Raw genomic sequence first — 22,240 nt, 5'->3', positions numbered from 1 at the left:
GGGGTCATCTCCTAGTCATCTCCTATCTCAGAGCCCCCTAGGAAATGCAGACATGTCTCCTTAGAACAACAAAGTAGTCTGGACCTTTGGATGTGGGAGAAGAGACTGGAAGGTTAGTGCTTGGGTGAGTGAGTTGGAAGGTTGCATTTGGAGCCCAGAAATAGATGTGGAGGTGGCTTAGGGTGGAAGGCTGCATGGGACAGCTCCCAAGGCTGGGACCTCGAGTGCTTGGGTCCTACAATATGACCCCTAATTCCAGGAGCCTGAGGAAAGGTGTCCCCCAATCGTCCTCTCTGGAGAAGGGCAGATCTGGCTTTGTTCACTGATACAAAAATCTTTATTTAAGTACAAAATATTAAATAAAACAAATATTAATTAATAATAATAGCGGCAACAATATTAATATCACAAGAGCTCTCGCCTGCTGGCCCGTAGCCTTCCTCTAGTTTTTCTCCTCTGATTCTCACAGTTCTCTGAGATAGGTGTTTTGGCAGCTGGGAAAACTAAGGCCCAGAGAGGGGAGCACACTGGTCTGAGGTCACACAGCAAGTCAGTAGGGCTGGGAGCTAAGGGAAGGGCAAAGGGATCCCCTGGATCCAGCCAGGGCAGTGGGAGTGTGGGGTTCAGGTGCAGAGTAAAGTACCTCCCCACAGTCTGGCAGTCATAAGCAGGGTGACGAAGAGGCTGAGGTGGGCAGGGCCAGGCAGGGGGGCACCCCCCGTGTGGGGCTGGGTAACCAGGGCTGCGTGGTTACAGCCGTTTCCAGTACAGCAAGAGACGTTGAGATGGGTGAGGCTGAAAGCTTCAGCCACATGGAGGCCTTGGCACCAGGAGGGGGTTGCACAGCCTCTTATGGTGTAGCTTGGGTTCCCCAGTCCTGAGGAGAGAGAAGACCATGTGAGACTCCCAGCTCTCGGGCCTGGGACTGGAATTCTCACTGGGTGACATACTACCTCGTGGTGGGTACCCCCGGAGAAAGCAGCAGTTCTAAGTGTGGTCCCGGGACCCCTGGGGTTCCCTCAGACCCTTCCAGGGGATCTGTGAAGTCAAACTTATTCTTGTAATAATGCTAAAACCTCATTTGCCTTTTCTTGCTCTCACAAATGTTTTTTGCTCTCACAAGGGGTTTCCTAGAAACCCTAGGACATGTGATCTTGCAACAGACTGAACGCAGAAGCAGATATGAGGGTCCAGCTGTCTTCTATTAAGCCAGATATTAAAAAAGATTGCAAAATGGTAGAACAATGCCAGTCTTCTCATTCAATTTTTTCATTTTGGAAAATGTCTCCTTTTTTTCCTTCATAAAAATATGTCCACATGTCGTGAGTTTTCAATTGTTCTTTTCAAATGAACAAATACATTTTTTAAAGACTCTTGGTTTTCATTTCTAATGCAGTAAATATCTATAGATATGACTGACATAAGCAATAATTTTTAAGAGCGTGAAGGAATTTTGAGACCCCAAAGTTTGAGAACCTCTGGAATAAAGGAACCTGCCCAGAACTTCACAGGATAGGATCCTGGGAGGTCCACCGGAAGTCCCACCCACCCGCGGAAGTCCCACCCCCAAAGAAATCCACATTTCTGTGGCCCAAGTATACATTTCCTAATGAACAAGTCCTAATTTCTTACTACACTTTGCACCCTCCTGAAGGAAGTCCCACCTTCTCCAACAGGATGATCCACCTCAGTTAAGTCCAGCTTCATGGGAAGTTACCTCTTGCAGAACCCCCCATCACCCCCATAAGTATCCTCTCCCAGCCTCCTAATGGCTCACCATTAGTGCCAGTGGCTTCCAGACATTGATTCATGGGGCCTCGGCAGTCAGTGAGGGAAGTCTCTTCGGAGGAACATCCATGGGTGCTGTTCCCCTCACAGCTGTAACACTGGAAGCCGTTCAGTGGCAGGTTTTGAAGCTCCAGGACTTGGAAGAAGACCAAGTGACACAGAAACCAAAGAAATTAGCATGCGCGGTTTACAGCATTACGTCCCCAGGACTCCCAACTCTCAGCCCTAGATGTCGTGGAGCCCTCTTGTGGTCAGGCGTTGGAACAGCACCCTCTTTTGGGCGGTTCTCTACGGCCTGCGAGAGAAATTCCAACTCCCAGCTCCCCACGAGCCCCCGCCTGCCTAGACACAGGGTAAGACGAAACAGTCCTTGCCCTCAGAGAACTTACGATTTAGAGCTACACTGTCCCATATGGTAGCCACTAGCCGCATGTGGTTGTTTACATTGACATTGAAATTAATATTAAATAATAAAGAATTATTGCTTATGTCAGTCATATCTATAGATATTTACTGCATTAGAAATGAAAACCAAGAGACTTTAAAAAATGTATTTGTTCGTTTTAAAAGAACAATTGAAAACTCACGACATGTGGACATATTTTTATGAAAGAAAAAAGAAAAAGGAGACATTTGCCAAATATCAAGTGCTCAAAAGCCGTATATAGTAGAGGCTACCATATCTGACAGTACAGATACAGAACATTTCCATCACCATGGAAAGTCCTGTTGGACAGTAGTGATTTACAGAGACAGAATAACACAAAGGATCTAGATTATATTGAAGGGCGGAGTTAGGGAAATTTTCCCTGAGGACAGTGCTTTGACCTAACGAATCAGAAGTAGCCAGCCAGGTGAACTCCTGGGGGAGAGGTGTTCCTGGTGGAGGGTACTGCCTGTGCAAAGGCCATGAGACAGACACATGCTGGATTAGAGCGGGCATAGTAGAGTCTTTGGATTTCATTCTAAAAGCAAGGGGAAGGCGCTGAAGTGATTGAGGAAGAGTGACATGATTTGATTTACATTAAGCTGTTGGTGGGAATGTAAACTGATACAGCCACTATGGAAAACAGTATGGAGGCTCCTTAAACTAAAAATAGAACTATCATATGACCCAGCAATCCCACTACTGGGCATACACCCTGAGAAAACCATAATTCAAAAAGAGACATGCACCCCAGTGTTCACTGCAGCACTATTTACAATAGCCAGGACATGGAACCAACCTAAATGTCCATCGACAGATGAATGGATAAAGAAGATGAGGCACACATATACAATGGAATATTACTCAGCCATAAAAAGAAACGAAATTGAGTTATTCGTAGTGAGGTAGATGGACCTAGAGTCTGTCATACAGAGTGAAGTAAGTCAGAAAGAGAAAAACAAATACCGTATGCTAACGCATATATATGGAATTAAAAAAAAAAATGGTGCTGATGAACCTAGTTGCAGGGCAGGAATAAAGAGGTAGACACAGAGAGTGGACTTGAGGACATGGGGTGGGAGGGTGAAGCTGGGGCGAAGTGAGAGTAGCATCGACGTATATACACTACCGAATGTAAAATAGTTGGCTGGTGGGAAGCAGCAGCATAGCACAGGGAGATCAGTCTGGTGCTTTGTGATGACCTAGAGCGGTGGGATAGGGAGGATGGGAGGGAGGCTCAAGAGGGAGGGGATATGGGGACACGTGTATGCACATGGCTGATTCGCCCTGTTGTGCAACAGAAACTAACACAGTATTGTGCAGCAATTATACTCCAATGAAGATCTATTAAAAAAAAAATCACTCTTGCTGCTGTGTTGAACATTGGCTGTAGGATAGCAGGAGGACCAGCAAGGTCATTGCAACAATCTAGGTGAGAGGCCATGGTGGCTTGCACCAGGCTGGTGAGCAGTGGAAGGATTCAAGAGGACATAGAAGCATAAAGCACAGGTCTCGGTGAAGCTTTGATGGTTTCATTGAATTCCCACAAAATCCTTCTTTGAGAAAGGGCTTGATAGGTCCATTTTTCAGAGAAGGAAACAGAGAGGAGGGGTCTCCCTTCAAGCAAGCAGCAGTCAGCCTGAGTGCACCTCCCCACCCCAATCCCAGGCCTCACGCCGGGCCCCCTGCCCCTTACCTGGGCCCCCATTGCATTTGGTGGTGTTACAGCACCGCAGGAAGTGGAAGGTGTGGTTGTTGTGGAAGCCAGTGGGGCCTGGGCAGCCAGGAAGGTTGCCACAACCTCGGGAGTGGCGCTCATCCCCTGGACTCTCTGTGGGGGCAGAGGAGGAGGTCAGATTGTTGATGAAGGGCTGAGATTGGATTTGCCCATGGTAGCAGTCCTCTGTCCATCCTCTGCTTCATCCTTCATTATAGGACCCTCATTTTATTGGGAGCAGCCATATATCTAGCCAAAAGACACAATTTCCAGTCTCCATAGGTATAGTCATGTGGCTAAGTTCTGGTCAACGTGATCTAAGTAGAAAGATTTTATGGGACTTCTAGAAAGGAGAACCTTTACAGAAGGAGGGGTGCCCCCCTTTTGTCCCGTCTTTTCCCCCCTCCTTCTTCCCGGAATTTGGACACGAGGTCTGGAGCTCAGGCAGCCATCTTGGACTATGAGGCGATCTTGAGAATGGAAGCAATATGTAAGAAATGAGAAGACATTTGGGTTCCTGGTGACTGTGGAACTGTCCTAGTGGCCCTGACTTCCCATCACTGGACTTTCTGTGTGAGTACTAACTTTCTACCTTGCTTAAATCCCTGTTATTTGGGGGTTGTTGTTAAGTGCAGCCTTGGGGAGGAGCAAAGCAGGGAGGGGGAGTTGCTGGCAGGTTGGGGCTCACCTTTCAGGCTCTGGTGGGTTACCACCTCCAGGCACTGCTCTCCAGGGTTGCGGCATTGCAGGGTCTTGTCCCAGCCCCTCTCACAGCTCAGATCTGACGAGGCACAGGAAGAACATTCGAGGTAACGGCTTCGGGGAAAGGTAGAAACCTGGCCTGTTTGGGGAGGATTAGGAGGGTGAGACTCCATGGGGAGAGTCCTAGAGACCCAGCTTCCTTGAGGACTCACTTCAGTATCAATTCTTACTTATCCCACCCTTCAGCCAATCATCAAGTGCTGCCCATCCCACCGCCTGAATCTTTCTAGAATCCATCCCCTCGTTTCCAGCTCCATGACCAGGTCAGACCTCCTTCAATACCAGCTTCCTCCCTGGCCTCCTGGTTTCCATTCTTGCCCTTCCCACCCCAGTGCATCCCACATAGCCCTAGAAGAATGTTTCTAATACTCAAATCTGACCCTGCCTCTCCTCTGCTCAACACTCTTCCATGGGTCCCCAGTGCCTACAGAATAAAATCCAAGAAACTCAGCGTGGCTTTCAAGTTCCATCAAAGACTGGGTCCTGGTCACCTTTCCAGACTCATCTCCCTCCACCAGCCCCTCAGACTCTACACCGGTTTTCCTCAGTCCCCGAGTATACATGCTGACTCCTGCCCAGCCTTTGCATCTGCTGTGGTCTTTGCCTAGAACGCTTTCCCTGCTCCCTATTTTCCCTATCTACTACTCATTCTTCAGAGGTCATCTTCTCCAATTTTGCCTCCTCCAAGAAGCCCTCCTTGACCTCCCAGGCTGGATTAGGTGCCTCTCGGGGCTCCCCAATCCCAGTCCTGCCCACTCTGGGTCATCCCCGTCTGGTGACAAGTCTGTTTCCCTCACTGTTTGTTTGTTTGTTTGTTTTTGGCCATGCCACGTGGCTTCTGAGATCTTACTTCCCCCACCAGGGATGGAACCCCTGCCCCTTGCAGGGAAGCACGGAGTCCTAATCACTGGACTGCCAGGGAATTCCCTGGTTTTGTTTTGTTTATTTCACTTTTTTTGTTTGTTTGCTTGTTTGTTTCCTTCTATGGATTCAGTCCCAGGAGGGTAGGGCCAGGGCTGTCTTGGTCATTACTATGTCCCAACACAACCCAGCACAAGGCTGGGGCCAGAGAAGATGTTCAGTAAATATTTGTTAAATGAATGAATGAATGAACAATTACTTAAAACCCTTCTATTGTTCCCTGTGGTAGCCAGCTTCCAAGATGGCCCCCAGTGATCCCTGCTTCCTGGTATTTGTCCCTTGTGTAGTCCCTTCCCATAAGGAATAGAGCTGACCTGTGGAACCAACAGGATACTGTGGAAATGATGGTGTGTGACTTCTGTGGTAGATCACGCAAGACACTGAGATTTCTTCCTGGCTCTCTCTTGGATCACTTGCTCTGGGGGAAGCCAGCTGCCATGTTGTAAGGACACTCAAGCAGCCCCACCGTGAGGTCTACACGGTGAGGAGCTGAGACTTTTGCCAAAGCCATGCGAGCTGATCATCCATGTGAATAAAGCTACCTTGGGCACCTTCAGATGACTGCAGCCCACTGTCATCTTGACTACAACCTAATGAAAGATCCAGAACCGCCTAGCTAACCCACTCCCAGAATCTTGACCTTCAAAAACTTTGTGAAATAATACATGCTTACTTTTGTTTTAAGCTTTGGGGCAATCTGTAATGCAGCAATAGATAATTAATACACTACCCACTCATGTCAGAGGTCAAAGCCTCACTTAATTGATCTGTGATAAACTTGCCTCTCACACGGACCTTTCAGTCCAGGCCAAGTGGATGAGTTACTTTTCCCTGGAAACACCAGAGCCATCCCTCTGCCCAGGCTTTGGCTCACACCATTCCCAAGCCCGGCATGCCCTTCCCTTCGTGACCCCAGATATCCGAGTTTGAGTTTGGGCCAAGTCTTAGAGAAATTAGAGAGAGGGCTGTCTCAGCCAAGGCTCTCAACTGGCAGGCCAGCAGCTGTAATTAGGTGAATCGCTTACCTCCAAAGCCAGATCTTCCCCACCCTCTCCCAAAAGAAAAATAACTAAAAGGCTGACAACCCACATCTTCTAATATGAACCACCATGAAAATGAAAACACAAATTGCCATCACTGCCAAAATAGCTGTCTCATACCACCCATGGGTCTCCTTCGTGAGCTCTTCTTCGTACGTCACTCTTCTAAATGTGCGTGATCCTCGGGCTCTGTCTTAGGCCCTTTTTTCATTTCTCGTGGTACACACTCCCTCCCATGGGATGTTATCCATGGACACAGCTTCGCCTCCACCTACCTGCTGGGAACTCAGAAATCTCTCTCCAGGTAAGACTTCTCTCCGAGCTCCACACCTGTATACCCAAGGGCTTCCTGGAGGTCCCCTGGCTATCCATCAGACACCTGAATCTCTACCTGCCCCCAACAAGACTCTCCATCTTCTCCAAACTGCTCCTTCTCCTGAACTCCACGTCTCTGAGATGGCCCCATCTGGTCCCCCAGGGTAGAATCCTGGCAGACTCCTTGATCCTCCATATCTAGGCACCCATCTGGATACTTCTACTGCCCTGTCTTCTGGTTCTGTAATCCTTTTGCTCTACTGTTTCTGATCTCCAGTCAGTACATCTATTGAGTTCTTAATTTTAGTTCCTGTTCATTTTTTTTTTTTTTTTTAGTTCCTGTTCTTTATTTCCTGTTGGAATCATTTTAAAAATGGTTTCCAGATTTCTGCTAAAAAGTAACCTTTCCTCTATTTTCTTGAATATATTGATCATAGCTCTTTTAAAGTTCCTCTGTCTAATAACTCCAATATCTGATTCATGACAAGTCTGTTTCTATTGTGGGATTTTTCTCTTGGTTTCCGGTCAATTGGTCCTTTCTGTTTTCTTCAGGATACCTTGTACGTTTTGACTAGATGCCAGACACAGACGACTATTTGTAAAGACTCTAAATGATGTCATCTTCTGCCAGAGAGGATTAGGTTTTCCTTCTGTCAAAGATCCGACGTAGGCATTTTTAGGGCTGGTCTATTTCAGTTTTGCCCTTACTCCTAGGATGTGGTCTCAGGGGAAAGCCTGAGACCTCTCTTTCCAACGTGGCAACTTTGGTCCCCCAGCATCATATGCCTGCTGGAATTCCTGCTCAGTTCTGTAGCTTCCCAGATACTATTTTCTGTAGAGTTCCTTGAAGTCTCACCCTATGCATGTACGGCTTGCCAATGACTTGAAGGAAATTTGCAGATTTGGGGACTCCCTTTTCTGTGGTTCCATGCATTCCAGGATTTTACTTCTCATTTTCCAGACACTCTGGCAACCCCAGACTCCAACCTCTGCCTTGTCAGTCTAGCGACGATCTCTTTCTATTTGCGTTCTAGTTCCCTTCCAGAGCAGTGAATTGGCAAGTGCACTCAAGGAAAAAGCCAGCTTGTCTGTGGAATTCGACTTCTGCGCTTCCCTTATTTCGAAGATCGGAGCATCTCAACTTCCTCTCTTCATTTGCTTGCTCTTGAGTGACTTTAATAATTGTTTATAATTTGTCCAGCTTTTATAACTGTCATTGGCAGGGGGGTTGGTCTGATACAGGTGTCTCCACATGACCAGAACTGCATAATCACCCCTACATCTAATCCATCGTTACATTCTGCTCATCTACCTGCTAAGTAGTTCTTAAATCCATCCACTTCTCTCCATTTGCATAGCAGACAGACACTGTCTTCTTTTTTTCTTTTTTGGCTGCACCACGTGGCATGCGGGATCTTAGTTCCCCTACCAGGGAATGAACCCGTGTCCCCTGCAGTGGAAGCACGGAGACTAACCACTGGACCGCCAGGGAAATCCCTACACTCTCTTCTTTATCTGGACAACCTCACGCACCTCCAAGTTGGTCTCCCCTCATCTATCTTCCCTCCATCCTTCCTTCCCTCCAATCTCTCTTCCACTCTGAGGTCAGAATAACGTGTCAAAAAATACAAATCTGATAGTGACGCTCTGTACCTGAAACCCTTTCATGACCTCCCAGTGTTCCCCAGATGAAGTCTATATGCCCCACCATAGCCTAGAAGGCCCTGTATAATGTGACCTTGCCAATTTCAGCAGTTCCTCTTGCCCCATCTCGTCCTTCTTCCAGCCATGCTACTTTCACCCTCCTCTGGGCCTTTATATCTGTTGCTCCCTCTGTCTGGAAAACCCTTTCTACTGTCTTTTTAACAGTCTGACTCCTATTCATCCCTCAAGATCCAGCTTAGCTGTTGCTTCCTGTATAGGAAACCTTCCCTGACCTGAGTCAAGTATATCTTCTAGGGTCCTACAGCCCCTACTCTTAGTTACCCCAGCCCTGATCACTCTGGCCTCTGTTTCCCCTGTCTCAGCCCTGACAATCCTGGACTGTGCTTTCCTATGACAGCTCTGACCTCTCTGGTCTCTGTTTCCCCTATCATGGTCCTGACTCCTTTGCAGGTGCTTCCGCATCCCAGCTGTGACCAATCAGGGCAGTCACTGTCACGTGATGGGTCTGTCTGCCCGCCCCCCACCCCGCCCACATACACATACACACTAGACTATGAGCCCCATAGGAGCAGGGCCCAAGGCTATCTTGGTCACTCCTGTGTCCCCAGTATCACAGAAGAACAGGATGTGGTTTAACCAACTATTCTAGTCATCACAAGCAGGGTAAAATGGCGTTAGACATGGGGCTGATAGGGACTTCCCTGGCGGTCCAGTGGTTAAGACTGTGCACTTCCAATGCAGGTGGCACGCGTTCGATCCCTGGTCAGGGAGCTAAGATCCTACATGCTGCGTGGCACGGCCAGAAAGATAAAAGGGGGGAAGCTGATATAGATATATTAGTTATTAAATTACTGAATTGACAGCTGCTGCCCAAGTGGACCCCTGACCACTCCCAACCCTCTCTGTATTTTACTTTTTTTGGCCACGCTGCACAGCTTATGGGATCTCAGTTCCCCGACCAGGGATTGAACCTGGGCCACGGCAGTAAAAGCCCGGAATCCTAACCACTAGGCCACCAGGGAACTCCCCGCAAACCTGTCTTTAGAACTCTCATGTCCTCAAGATCCACTAACGGGGTAACACCAGGCCCAGCAAGAGGCCTCCAGTTCTGACTGGTCAATATTATTCTGCGGCACTGACCAATATTGTTAAATATTTTGACTATTATCTCTGATTACAAGTATTATTTAGACTCAATTACAACTGCTTTCCTTCAGCACATCTAACAGAGAGAGGAAGCCGGCATCCTCTCTTGTCATTTCCTTGAAAATAAACATCTGCTTCAGTCCCCACCAACAGATGAAAGTTCGAGGTCAGGATAAATGAAAATCTAGTGGAATCAGGATGGATGAAGAACAAGGAAAAAAACCCAGTGCAGAGGCAGGTGCTCTGCTTCCTGACGTCATTGTGACTAGACGGGCCTTAACCCATTTCCTTCCTCACCAGGGCCAGAAAGAGGAATCTCTGCCTGACCGTGCACCATGGGTCCATTCTCTCCCCACCCTTCCTCTGCTGTGAGAACTTGGGGAATTTGAGCCTTTCTAAGTCTTTTTCTTACGCTGACCAGAGCCTAAAGGCATGAAACTCAACAAAAAGCCTTATGGAAGTTTCTTCACATTCTTATTTGTTGCCCAACTTACGAATCATCGATTCTAGGGAACTTTCCAAGCCCCTGGCAGCCTGTCTGATTCCCTCCTATTTTGACTTCCTTTAAGAACTCTGAGTCTTTGGTATCTCTGGTCTTTGTATCCCTTGCTGAGCATCTATTGCTTGAATCATCTCCTGTCCTATGAAAAAAATTACATGGCAAAACATCAGTGAGATACCTCACCTACCTCTCAAGTGGGGGTGTGTGTGTGTGCAGCTTCTTAAAGGCAGGCGTTGCACCTTATAAGTAACAATCACACACACACATACACACACACCCACAAACACATATGAGATGGGATGGCGTTAGGGATGGGATGCGTTTGTAGTTGGGAGTGGGACTGGGGACAGTTTGAGATGAGATGGGGTTGATTAGGGGATAGGATTAGAGATGTGCTTGGAAGGAGGATGGGTTTGAGTTGGAGAGTGTTGAGGATAAAATGAAGTTGGGGACGGGGTTGGAGGTGAGCTTGAGCTGGGGTTGGAGCCAGGCTGGAGATGTGTTTAGGATAAGGAAAGGTTTGAGCCGGGGTAAGGCATGGAGCTGGGGTTGGGGTGGCCTAGGATTAGGGATAGGACCAGGATGATGATGGAGGCTCAGCTGGGCATGGTTTGGGGATGGGGATGGTGAGGGCTGCCCTACTCACCAGGACTGGGCTGGTTGCACAAGTCGGACCCACACACGGCCTCTGTCAGGGTGATGATCTGCATGCCAGTCCGATAGCTCATGGTCCTGTTGGTCTTCTCTGGGTGGGTACAGCCTCTCTCCACCACCTCCAGCTCATCACCTTCTATAAGGAATGTCTCATGGTCACCCCAGAGGCTCCCCTGGGCCCAACCAGCCTCTGACACTCCTGGTTATAAGGTCACCCGCTCCCAGGGCTGATCCCTGCCAGGCCTCTCCTCTTGCTTGAGTCCAACTCTCTCTTTTCTAGAGTTATCCACTCTCCCCCCAACCCCCTACACTGGAAGCGTACTTTCTTTTAGTGATAACACTATCCCTGGGACCTTCTGGATCCATCTACCTCCTCCCTCCCAGCTTGGTGATCTTAGCAGGGAGATACCTCTGATAGGAATCTTTAAAGGAAAATGCTTCAAGCTCACCAAAAAGTATAAGACAATGATATAATAAATACTGTGCCTTCATCACCGAACTTTATAAAATATTAGCATTTTGCCATATTTGTTTCAGATATTTTTAAAAAAAGAAACCAAGTTTAAAAGATAGTTAAAGCCTCCTGGTTACCTCCCTCCCTCAAATCCCATCTCCCTTATGCTCCGTCCAGAGGCAACCACAGGTGTAGGTAATTCTAACACCTCTGTATGCAGAATATATATTATTGTTTATTTGTATATTGTTTATTTATTTTGATTGTTAGAAACTATTCCTATTAAAAGGTGTCAAACTCTGCAACATGCTTTTTTTTCTTTCTTTCAACCTTACATTTTTGAGACGTATCCAGGTTAATACCTGCAGCCCTAGTTCCTTCATTTAAGCTGCTGTGGGGTGTAATGCGTGATTATACTGTAACGTTTTTCCTCTGCTGACAACTGACTTCAGTCTTTCCAGTTTTCCATATCACAAACATTAGTGCTAAGAACATTCTTTGACATGTGTCTCTGGGCAAGCGTGGCCAAGGTTCTCTGGGGTCTCTACATTCCTAGAAGTCCAACTGCTTGTTGTAGGGTATGTTCATCTTTAACCAGATATTGCCTATTGCCACGTCGCTCTGTTTGGTGCATGCACCGATTTACCCCCCTAACAGCAAAGCCCGCAGCTCCACATCCTCATCGACCTCAGTATTGTCAGATTTTTCTTTTTTTCTTTTTTGCCGCACCAAGTGGTATGCCGGATCTTAGTTCCCCAACCAGGGATCGAACCCGTGCCCCCTGCATTGGGAGCACAGAGTCTTAACTACTGGACTTCCAGGGAAGTCTCTGTCAGATTTTTAAACGCTTGTCCATCTGGGGGCGTGTAACCGGTCTCTGTGTCTTTTTCATGCGTATTTCCCCGATTGCTCGTGAAATAACGTTTCTTTGTCACTCGCGTTCCCTGCTGCAGCTCACCTTCCCATATGTGCAGGACCGTGGTCCTGCAGAGGTCCTGGCCGGGGACACACTCTTCCACCCTGCAATTCCCGGTAGTCTTACACAGCATGCACCGCAGGCCCCAGGAGGCTGGGGGCAGAGGGGGGAGAGGAGAGGTGTTATCGCTCCGAGCCAGGATCCCGCTCTCGCCCCCTTAAGCCCCAATACCTGGACCAAGTCTCCAGGCCATGTGCACTCAGGTTCGGGCTCCACTTTTGCCCGCCCCTGGGTTCCAAGGCTGGTTTCCAGTCCGCTATACCATGTTTAGGCCAACGTTCAATCTCCACCCTCTACCCTAAAGTTCTTTCTCCGTCCACAGGTCCTTCCTAAGTCCAGCCCTCGCTCGCTTTCCCTTTAATTCTGTCTGAGCGCCGGGCCCATCCTGAAACTCCGACCCCCATCCTCTCCGCGGGTGTGGACGTTCTAGCCCGGCTCCCAATTAGGTCCTTTCCTCCAGCCCGCCCGCCTCGGCCTACTCCGCCTCGCGAGCTCTCCTAGCGGTGTTCTAGCCTCACCAACTCCAGCCAGTCTTTACGTTCTACCCCCGTTCCCCGTGCCCTCCACTAATGCCCACTGGTTCTCCCCTCCTCCCCGTAGCCTCTCCCCAGCGCTCTCTCTCCCCACCCAACAGTCCACACCGAACTTCTAACTCCGCGCATCAGCTGTGCGGAGATTCTAACCCCACTACTACTGTGGCCTCCCCAGAAGTTCTCCCCCCTCCCACTAGCTGCTCCCGAACTGTTAGCCCCTCCCACTGCCCCTCCCCGAAGTTCTGACCCCGCCCACTAGCTCCGCCCCAAGGCCTATCCCTGCCCATCACGTCTCCCTTGCGGTCCCTTCCCCGCTCCAAATTCGGAGTCCCCTCCCGAGTCGTTACTCATTCTAGGCCTCCCGCGGTCCGGAAAGCTTTCCCGGTTATTCATTACCGAACTACCTCCCACCCCCTACCCCCCCCCACCCCGGCCCTGCCGCGCCCTGACAGCAGTTCCTTCTCAACTTCCTTTCATTTTCCAACCCTTTTTAGATTTTCCAGAGAAAGGAGGTGAGAAGTCGGCTAGAGGATAGTGAAAGGGAAGGCGCCTCGAAGGACAAGCCTTGGGTCCCCGGCCCCTGGCCCTGCGACGCTGAGCCTGCCTTTCTTTAGACCTTTTGTTAAATGAGACGCTGTCCTCCCTGTCTTGCAAATGTGTCTGTGTGTGCGTGTGTGTGCAGGGGGGGGGGAGGGGGGGATCTGACAGAGTGCAGAGGGCTGTAGGAGCCCCCGCGGGTCAGAATCCCACTTACAAGGACTTGCTGTGTGACCTCGGACCAGTTAGTTAACCTCTCTGTGCCTCAGTTTCTCTGTAAAACGAGGTTAAAATAGTTCCGCGCGCCCAGTTGGAAATTGCAAAGAAGGAGCTTAGAAGAGTGCCTGGACTAAAGAGCGTACTCGCTGCATGGCGGCTGCTGTTAAGCGCCTTCGCTCAACGAATATTTCCTAAGCGTCTACTGTGTGCCCGGTACCGCGCCGTGTGAGGCTGCAGACAGCAGGAGAATTAGTATTTGAGTGTGGGTGGAGGGGCTGGGGACTGAGCCCTCCTCCAAGTCATCAGACTCTGAGCTCTCTTCCCCTCCCCTCCCCCCTCCCTTCCATCCCCCCCGTCTGACCCGGTCCCCAGCGTAGAGATTCGGGCACCCAGCCCCTACCTGGAATGCAGGTCTGAGCCAACAGTAGCAGCAGCAGCAGCGGGCGGCCCATGTCCGGCGGCGGCTCCTCTCCGCGGTCGCCCTGCACCTCTCAGTCTGGCGCCCGGGAGGAGACAGTTTTGTGGCCCTGGGGGCTCCTCCCAGACGTTTGCGAAAGAGCGAGTCAGCTCCAGATGCGTGGGTCATCCACCCCCACCCACCTTCCTCGCAAACTTCCTTTACCAGGACGCGGCCAGCGAGGGGTAGGGGGGCTGGCTCTGCTCTGACTCAACGCTGGCCGTAGTCACAGCTGTCTCCAGGCTGCCTGGGTGCAAATTCCACTTCTCTCTCTTCCTGCCATGGGACCATGGGCAAGGGCCCTCACCCCTCGGATTAAAACTTGTCACGACGGGAAATTTGTGGCTGATTATTAGATAATATAGGTCTTTCCTTAGTTTTGTTAGGAAGGATAACGGTAGTGTGGTTATATGGGAAAATGTCTTTATCATTTAGAGCTGCACGCTGAAATATTTGGGGATGAAATAATACAATGTCTCCATTTACCTTAAAACACTTCAGCCAAAAAGTAGATATTGCTGTTATGACCATGGTTTTGTGGTTATGTGGAAAACTTTTTCTTATATTTTACAGATGCTCAATGAAATATTTAGAGGTTGAATGTCATCGATGTCTGCATTTACCTTGAAATATTTTAGGAAAAAAGAAAGACAAAATAGCTGTATCAATTATATCGAGGTAACTTATATGCCATTCTGTCTCCTCTGTGTTTGTAAAGGTTCATAATAAGTTTTTTAAAAGGAAAATAAAGTGCCAAAGGTAAAATAGTCTCTCCCTCTCAGTCAGAGCAATTTAATGCAGTTGAATTAAATGCCTGAAACAGTCACTGGCCCACATGGAGGACTCAACAATCTCTGTCAACATTTACTGAGGAACTACTTTGTGCCAGGCACTGGTCCAGAAGCTGGGGACACAGCAGGAAAGTCCCTGCCCTTGTGACAATAGGGAGTAAATATATGTTATCTAATCTATTGCTGTCAGGTTGTGATAAGTAAAGTGCAGAAAAACAAACCAGGTTGAAGAGGTGCAAGGGTACAAGTGAGGCAAGGTTGGTTTTAGGCCAGGTAATCCAGGAGGGCTTTCCTGAGGAGGTGATATTTGAAGAGAGGCTGAAGGCAGTGAGGGAAGAAGTCCAGGCAGATGGTCCAGGAAGAATTCCAGGGAGAGGAAACTGTGAGTACAAAGACCCTGAGGTGGGAGCAGATCTGATGAGATCTAGGAACAGCAGAGGGGCCAGTGTGACAGGAACAGTAGTAGGCTATGAGTAAGCAGTACTACCTCTACCACAGCAATAATGATTATACTATTGTTATTCTTACTAATGCATCAAAACCTTAAGGTAATCATTTTAAGATAAGGTAAGAAAAATCCCAAAGAAACTCTCTTTTCTAAGAGGTTAAGAGTGTGGGGGCTGACATCAGACTGTGAGGGTTCAAATTTCAGCTATTCAATAGCTGTGCTGCCTTGGGCAGGTTACTTAACTTCTCTGTGCCTCAAGTCCTCTATCTGGAAAGTAAAGCTAAGCGCCTCCCTCCCGGGGCTTGTGGGCTAGCGACAGAAAAGTGTACACCCAAAGCACTTGCACAGTGTCTGGCACATAGCAAGTGCTCAATAAAAATCATCACTGCCATTGTTATTGCTGTTGGGCCCGACTCTAGACTCTGGCCCTGTGTTTCCTCTCTGGGGGATAGGGATGGAGGTAGAGCTGTCATGAGTCTTAGGATAGCTGTTGTCCTGCTGATGACAGCAGGACAGGACAGCTCCCTAGCTAGGTCACCCTGGGTCAACTGATATCCTCCTTGCCAAGTTTCAGTTTCCTCATGTGGAAAATGGGGTCCCTCTTGGGGCTGGCATGAAGACTGAATGAGATATTAATGCATATGACGTGGGGAGATAGAAAGTCGGGGTGTTGGTCCAAGTAGGCTTGAGACCCAGCTCACCTACTTGCTCCTGGGGGACCCTGGGCAGATGGCTTCACACCACAAATCTTTGCTTTTCCCAGCTGTGAAGTGGATCTGGGGTGGGTGGAGGCATCTCTCAGTGAAAGGAAGGTTCAAGTTTGGGATCACATGGAGCTGTGTGGTCTGGCACTACCACTTCTTGGCCGGATGACCTCACTGCTCCGGACCACGATTTTCTCTCTTTTTTTTTTTTTTTAAATAAATTTATTTATTTATTTATTTTTGGCTGCATTGGGTCTTTGTTGCTGCGCATGGGCTTTCTCTAGTTGCGGCGAGCGGGGGTTACTCTTCGTTGCGGTGCGCAGGCTTCTCATTGTGGTGGCTTCTCTTGTTGTGGAGCACAGGCTCTAGGCACGCGGGCGTCAGTAGTTGTGGCACACGGGCTCAGTAGTTGTGGCTCGTGGGCTCTAGAGTGCAGGCTCAGTAGCTGTGGCGCAGGGGCTTAGTTGCTCCATGCCATGTGGGATCTTCCCGGACCAGGGCTCGAACGCGTGTCTCCTGCATTGCCAGGCGGATTCTTAACCACTGTGCCACCAGGGAAGGCCCACGATTTTCTCTTTTATTTGAAGAATGAGAGAAATAACTCGGAACCCTCCCATCCCAACCTCAGACTGCTCTGGTCTCCCGAAATCTGTCCATCTGTCTCTCCCTTTCTGTTTCTCTGTGTTTTTCTATCTCTCTGTCTTGCTCCTTTTCTTTGCCTCTCTCTGTCTCTCTCCATCCTATCTCTCTGACTCTCTGTCCTCTATCTCTGTGTCTCTGTATCTTTTTTTCTGTCTCTCTGTCTCTTTTGTTTGTCTCTCTCAATGCCTGTCTTTGTTTCTTTCTCTCTGTCTCTTTCTGTCTCTCTGTCTCTGTCTCTGACTTGTTCCCTCTCTCTCAAGTGACACACACTGTGAGGTCCAGTGACGTATTACAGGAAGGGGCAGGCAGGGGGCTGGGCCATGCACAATCCCAGAAAAGCGGCAGGAATGTCAGCTCCTTCCTCCCCGTGACTCACCTGGGCCTCACCCAGCTCCTACCTGCCTGCTGGGTCCTGGGCGAGGCCCATGGGTTTCGGGGGCTTCCCGGGGCTGAGGAAAGGAGAATCTCGTGCAGAGACAGAGAGGGAGAGAGATCGAGAGAGACAGAGATGGAGAAAGAGACAGACAGGTAAGGAGAGAGAGTGAGATAGAGCCAGAGGCCAAAGACAGACTGAGGGGAAATCAGAGAGGGAGAGAGACAGAGACTTGACATATACACACTACTCTATTTAAAGTAGATAACCAGGGACTTCCCTGGCAGTCCAGTGGCTAAGACTCTGCACTTCCACTGCAGTGGGCACAGGTTCGATTCCTGGTGGGGGAACTAAGATCCCGCAGGCTGTGCGGCCAAAAGAAAAAAAAAAAGTAGATAACCAACAAGGACCTACTGTATAGCACAGGGAACTCTGCTCAATATTCTGTAATAACCTAAATGGGAAAAGAATTTGAAAAAGAATAGAGATACGTATATGTATAATTGAATCACTTTGCTGTACACCTGAAACTAATACAACATTGTAAATCAACTATAAAATAAAAATTTTTGAAAAAAGATGAAAAGGTTCTGAAGATTGGTTGCACAACAATGTGAATGTACTTAACACTACTGAACTGTACACATAAAATGATTAAAATAGTAAATTTTATGTTACATGCATTTTATCAAAATTAATTTTTTTTCATTAATAAAAATAAGGAAAAAAGAAAACAGCAGCTGAGAGCCAAGCAAGAAACAGAGGGACAGAGAGAGACTGATAGAGTTAGTGAGAACGACCTCCAATTGCCTTCAATGAGAGAAAAGTAGAGACAGACTGACAGATACTGTGTGTGTGTGTGTGTGTGTGTGTGTGTGTGCGCGCGCGCGCGCACGTGCGTGCACATCCAAGACCCCCTCAGCCTCTTGCCACCTGCCTGAGGAAGTGACCCCCTCTGGCCTGGGCTGAGAGTGGGGCTGAGGCTTCAGCTGTTACCTCCCCAACTCCAGGAGGCCTGCCAGGTAACACCCATGGGCTTTCCCAGCCTGGCCTGGCCGCCTACTACCTGGGGGACATCTCCTCCCAGGGCCTTGGCTTTCCCTCTGCAAAAACAAGGGACAGAAGAGGACTCACCTTCAGGAGCGGCAGAGCTGGGAGACCCCTGAGGTCTGCACCCATCATTTTCCAGACAGAGAAACTGAGGCCCAAAGGGGAGACTGTAAGTGAGGCTCTCCCTGTCTCAGTTTGACTGGACGCCAGTGCTATGCAAGACACTGGTCTGAGTGCTTTCTCTATGTAACTCGGTGACTCCTCACAGTGGCCTGTTTTACAGTGGAGGAAACTGGGGTTCACAGGGGTGTGGTAGGCTGAGCCGTGGCCTCCCAAGATATCCAGGTCCTAAGCCCTGCAACCTGTGAATGTTACCTCATGTGAAAGAAAGGGTCTTTGCAGATGTGATTAAGTCAAGGAGCTTAAGATGGGGACATTCATTATCCTGATAATGTGAGTGAGCTCTACCTGTAACCACAAGTGTCCTTACAGAGGGAGGTAAGTGGACCTGTGACTATAGACTGAGTGGAGGAAAGCAGGGTCAGAGAAAGAAGATGTTTTGCTGCTGGCTTTGGAGATGGAGGGAGGGGCCACGAACCAAGGAATGCAGGATGTGCAGCTCGAGCTACTGAAAAAAGGCAGGGTGACCACTGCACCGCTACGGTCTCCGGTCTCTGGAGGGAGCGCTGCCCTGCTAACCCCTTGGTTTGGACCCCTTAAGACTCATTTCGGGGACTTCCCTGGCAGTCCAGTGGTTAAGACTTCGCCTTCCAGTGCGGAGGGTGCAGGTTCCCTCCCTGGTGAAGGAGCTACAATTCTACATTCCACATGCCTCGTGGCCAAAAACCCAAAACATAAAACAGAAGCAATAGTGTAACAAATTCAATAAAAGACTTAAAAAAAAAAAAAAAGACTCGGACTTCCCTGGTGGCGTAGTGGTTAAGAATCCGCCTGCCATGCAGGGGACACAGGTTCGAGCCCCGGTCCGGGAAGATCCCACATGCCACGGAGCAACTAAGCCCGTGTGCCACAACTACTGAGCCTGCGCTCTGGAGCCTGTGAGCCACAACTACTGAAGCCTGCGTGCCTAGAGCCCGTGCTTCGCAACAAGACAAGCAACCACAATGAGAAGCCTGCGCACCGCAATGAAGAGAAGCCCCCGCTCTCTGCAACTAGAGAAAGCCTGAGCGCAGCGAGGGCCCAAGGCAGCCAAAAATAAAAATAAATAAAAAATATAAAAATTTATATTTTAAAAAAAGACTCATTTCAGATTTCCAACCTCCAGTGCTGTAAGAGAATATATTTCTGTTGCTTTAAGGCACTAAGTCGGTGGTAATTTATTACAGCAACAATAGCAAATGAATACAAGAGGTTAAATCATTTGCCTGTGATGACTTGTAAGTACAGAGTCAGGTTTGGACCCAAGCCGTCTGTCTCTACCGCCTGCTCTCATAACTACCATGCTGAGTGTCTCTGCCTTCGGGGGACAAGAACCGGGAGCTGGAAGCCCCCAGCCTTTTTCCATCCCGTCCTCCACCAGTCAGTCCTCTTTGCCATGCCTCCCTCTGGTTTCATGATGCTGGGGTGACCTGGGGAGAATAGGGGAGCCAGAGGAAAAAAATGTGTTGAGTTTGTGCAAAGAAAGGTTTTCCTGCCTCTAGCACTTAGCAGCTCAAGTTTCCCCACTTAGCTGCAATAGCAGAAATAACCATTGCAATCCAAGGGCTAATGTTGCTAATAGATAAAAAGCTCCTATCAGGGATGGAAGGGTGTGCCCCACCTCCAAAAAAAAAGGAAAGAAAGAGAAAAGGATATGTTGAAGTCCTAACTCACCGTACTCAGAATGTGACCTTATTTGGAAACAGGGTTGTTGCTGATGTAATTAGTTAAGCTGAGGTCACAGTGGAGTAGGGTGTTCCCCTAATCCAATGTGATTGGTGTCTTTATAAGGAGATGGTCATGTGAAGACAGAGACACAGCGAGAAGGCCATGTGATGCTAAAAGCAGAGATTGGAGTTATGAGTTGCCGGCCAAAGACTGCCAGCAAATCACAAGAAGGCGCCAAGAGGCAAGAAAGGATCCCCTGATGGGTTTCAGAGACAGCACAGTCTTGCCAACACCTGAATTTTGGACTTCCAGCCTCCAGATTGCGAGGCAATACATTTCTGTTGTTTCAGGCCATCCAGTTTGTGGTACTTTGCTGTGGCAGCCACAGGACACTGATACAACTCCTATGAATCAATAGAAAAATTAGGAAAGGATGGAAGAAGAAACACAATGACTCTTATAAAAATGACACTGAAATACCATTTGCATCAGCTGGCTTTTGCTAGATTACACCACCCCAAATTTGACTGGCTTGAAACAACAAACATTATGCCTTGAGATTCTGTGGCTTGGCTGGGCCCATCTTGGTCTAGGCTGGCTCAGCCGGGTCTGGTTGATCTTGGATGGCTTCACTTGTAGGTTGTCAACTGGAATGGCTGGGATGCCCAGAGCCTCTGCCATCCTACAGGAGGCAAGCTGGTTCGCACAGTGGCAAAAGGGTTCTCAGCAGCAACAAGGTGATGACAGAAGCAGCAAGTTCCCCTTAGGCAGGGGCTCAGAACTCATGCAATGTTAATTCTGCCACATTCTATGGCCAAAGCAAGTTCCAGGACTGGCTCAGAGTTGAGGAGAGGGAAATAGACTCCATCTCTCTCTCTCTCTCTCTTTTTTTTTTTTGTCCACACTGCCCTGCGTGGTATGCGGGATCTTAGTTCCCCGACCAGGGGTCGAACTCGCGCCCTCTGCAGTGGAAGCATGGAGTCGTAACCACTGGACCGCCAGGGGAGCAAGGACCGCCTCTTGATGGAAGGAACCACACAGAATTGATGGCCACCAGCATCCTACCACACCCCTTCACCTACGAATTGGCAAAAATAAAACAGTTGGATGATACACAGAGTTGGCCAGTCTGTGGGGAAACGGACACTCGCCCACTGCTGGTGGGAGTGTAAATTGGTACAACCCCATGGACGGTCATTTTGCAATTGCTCTCAAAATTACAAATGTAGCAAACTTTTCTGATGTTGCAAAACCACTTAACCGCTTCTGGGAACTCAGTACCTATGTTCTTCTTTCACAGCAGCATCGTTTGTAATACCGAGTGATGGGAACAAACCAAACTGTACAAGAGGTACACTTAACCAATGGAAAAAAGAAAGGGGAAACTGTGTAATTCAGGTTACATGATTGTCAGGTGGAAAAATCTAGGGGCAAAACAGTGTGTATCATATCCTGTTGTTTGTACATAAAAGGGGGGTGTGCATATGCCCATATTTGCTTGGACACGCATTAGCGAACTGCTCTGATGTCCCCTCACCTCCAGGTTTCAAATTAAGGACAGGGAAACGTCCACCCCTGCCTCCCTGCCCTTCACACTCTTTACCCGGAAAGTCTCGTGTGTGTGCAGCTCATGGCCTGTTTACCCAGCCTGAATTATCAGCTAACCTTTGAGGAGACTGGCTGCTAGTCATGAAGCACCAGGAGCCGCTCTCTCCTCCTGGACTCCTGGCTCCCGGGGGACTGTTCTCCCTTCTTCCCACTGCTCCTGAACCGAGGGGCTCAAGATTCACCTGGGAAGGAGGTGGGCCTCCTCCCCAAACTTGTCCCTGCTACAGCACTCTGTCAGGAAGAGCCACCTCCAGGCTTCCTGTCTTTCTCCCTTAGGACTGGCACCTTGCAGAGAGAGCTCCTTGACTGTACGCCCTGATTGAGGGCCCTTCCCCAGAGTCTGGGAAGTCTGACAGTCCTGCGGAGTGACCTTGGATTGGTCGTTTCTCTCAGTTGGGCTCTCTTGTCTCAGCCAAGGGGGTAGGCCAACCCCAGCCTTGCCACGCCCGCAGCTAAATGATGATGATGATGGTGATGATGATGATGATGGTGATGATGATGATGATGATGATGAGGATGGTGATGATGATGATGATGATGATGGTGATGGTGATGATGATGATGGTGATGATGATGATGATGATGATGATGGTGATGATGATTATGATGAGGCGATGACGATGAGATGATTATAAGGTGATGATGATGATTAGAGCATCTGTTGTTCTCAGTGCTCTTCTCCGA

General features: G+C 48.9%; 1 protein-coding gene across 3 annotated transcripts; it reads right to left on the bottom strand.

The window, feature by feature from the left end:
* Positions 1–310: 310 nt before the first annotated feature.
* PLAUR (plasminogen activator, urokinase receptor) lies at positions 311–14,260 on the bottom strand. Of its 3 annotated transcripts, none has more exons than XM_082438809.1 (7): positions 14,057–14,260; positions 12,350–12,460; positions 10,930–11,073; positions 4,621–4,773; positions 3,912–4,046; positions 1,778–1,924; positions 311–877 (listed from the first exon to the last, which is right to left on the bottom strand). In XM_082438809.1, exons 1-7 carry the CDS (start codon positions 14,106–14,108, stop codon positions 624–626), a joined length of 996 nt encoding a protein of 331 aa, XP_082294935.1. In that variant the 5' UTR covers positions 14,109–14,260; the 3' UTR covers positions 311–623. The 3 variants fall into 3 exon arrangements, with proteins under 3 accessions (XP_082294935.1, XP_082294936.1, XP_082294937.1); XM_082438810.1 differs by having other exon boundaries at positions 10,930–11,070; XM_082438811.1 differs by lacking the exon at positions 10,930–11,073.
* Positions 14,261–22,240: the final 7,980 nt, after the last annotated feature.

This window comes from Balaenoptera physalus (assembly GCF_965194825.1).
Source record: "Balaenoptera physalus genome assembly, chromosome: 19".
In the NCBI taxonomy this organism is placed as follows: domain Eukaryota; kingdom Metazoa; phylum Chordata; class Mammalia; order Artiodactyla; family Balaenopteridae; genus Balaenoptera; species Balaenoptera physalus.
The sequence above is the reverse complement of the archived record's forward strand: the minus strand, read 5'-3'. Positions and strand labels throughout refer to the sequence as shown.

Bases quoted from the DNA above. Each gene is read 5' to 3' on its own strand.
- PLAUR (XM_082438809.1), bottom strand. From the start codon at position 14,108: ATGGGCCGCCCGCTGCTGCTGCTGCTACTGTTGGCTCAGACCTGCATT. The intron at 11,074-12,349 runs GTGAGCTGCAGC...CATTCCTTATAG, and splicing joins GGTCCTGCACATATGGGAAG to AAGGTGATGAGCTGGAGGTG. The intron at 878-1,777 runs GTGAGCCATTAG...CTCTCTCCTCAG, and splicing joins GGAAGCCACTGGCACTAATG to GACTGGGGAACCCAAGCTAC.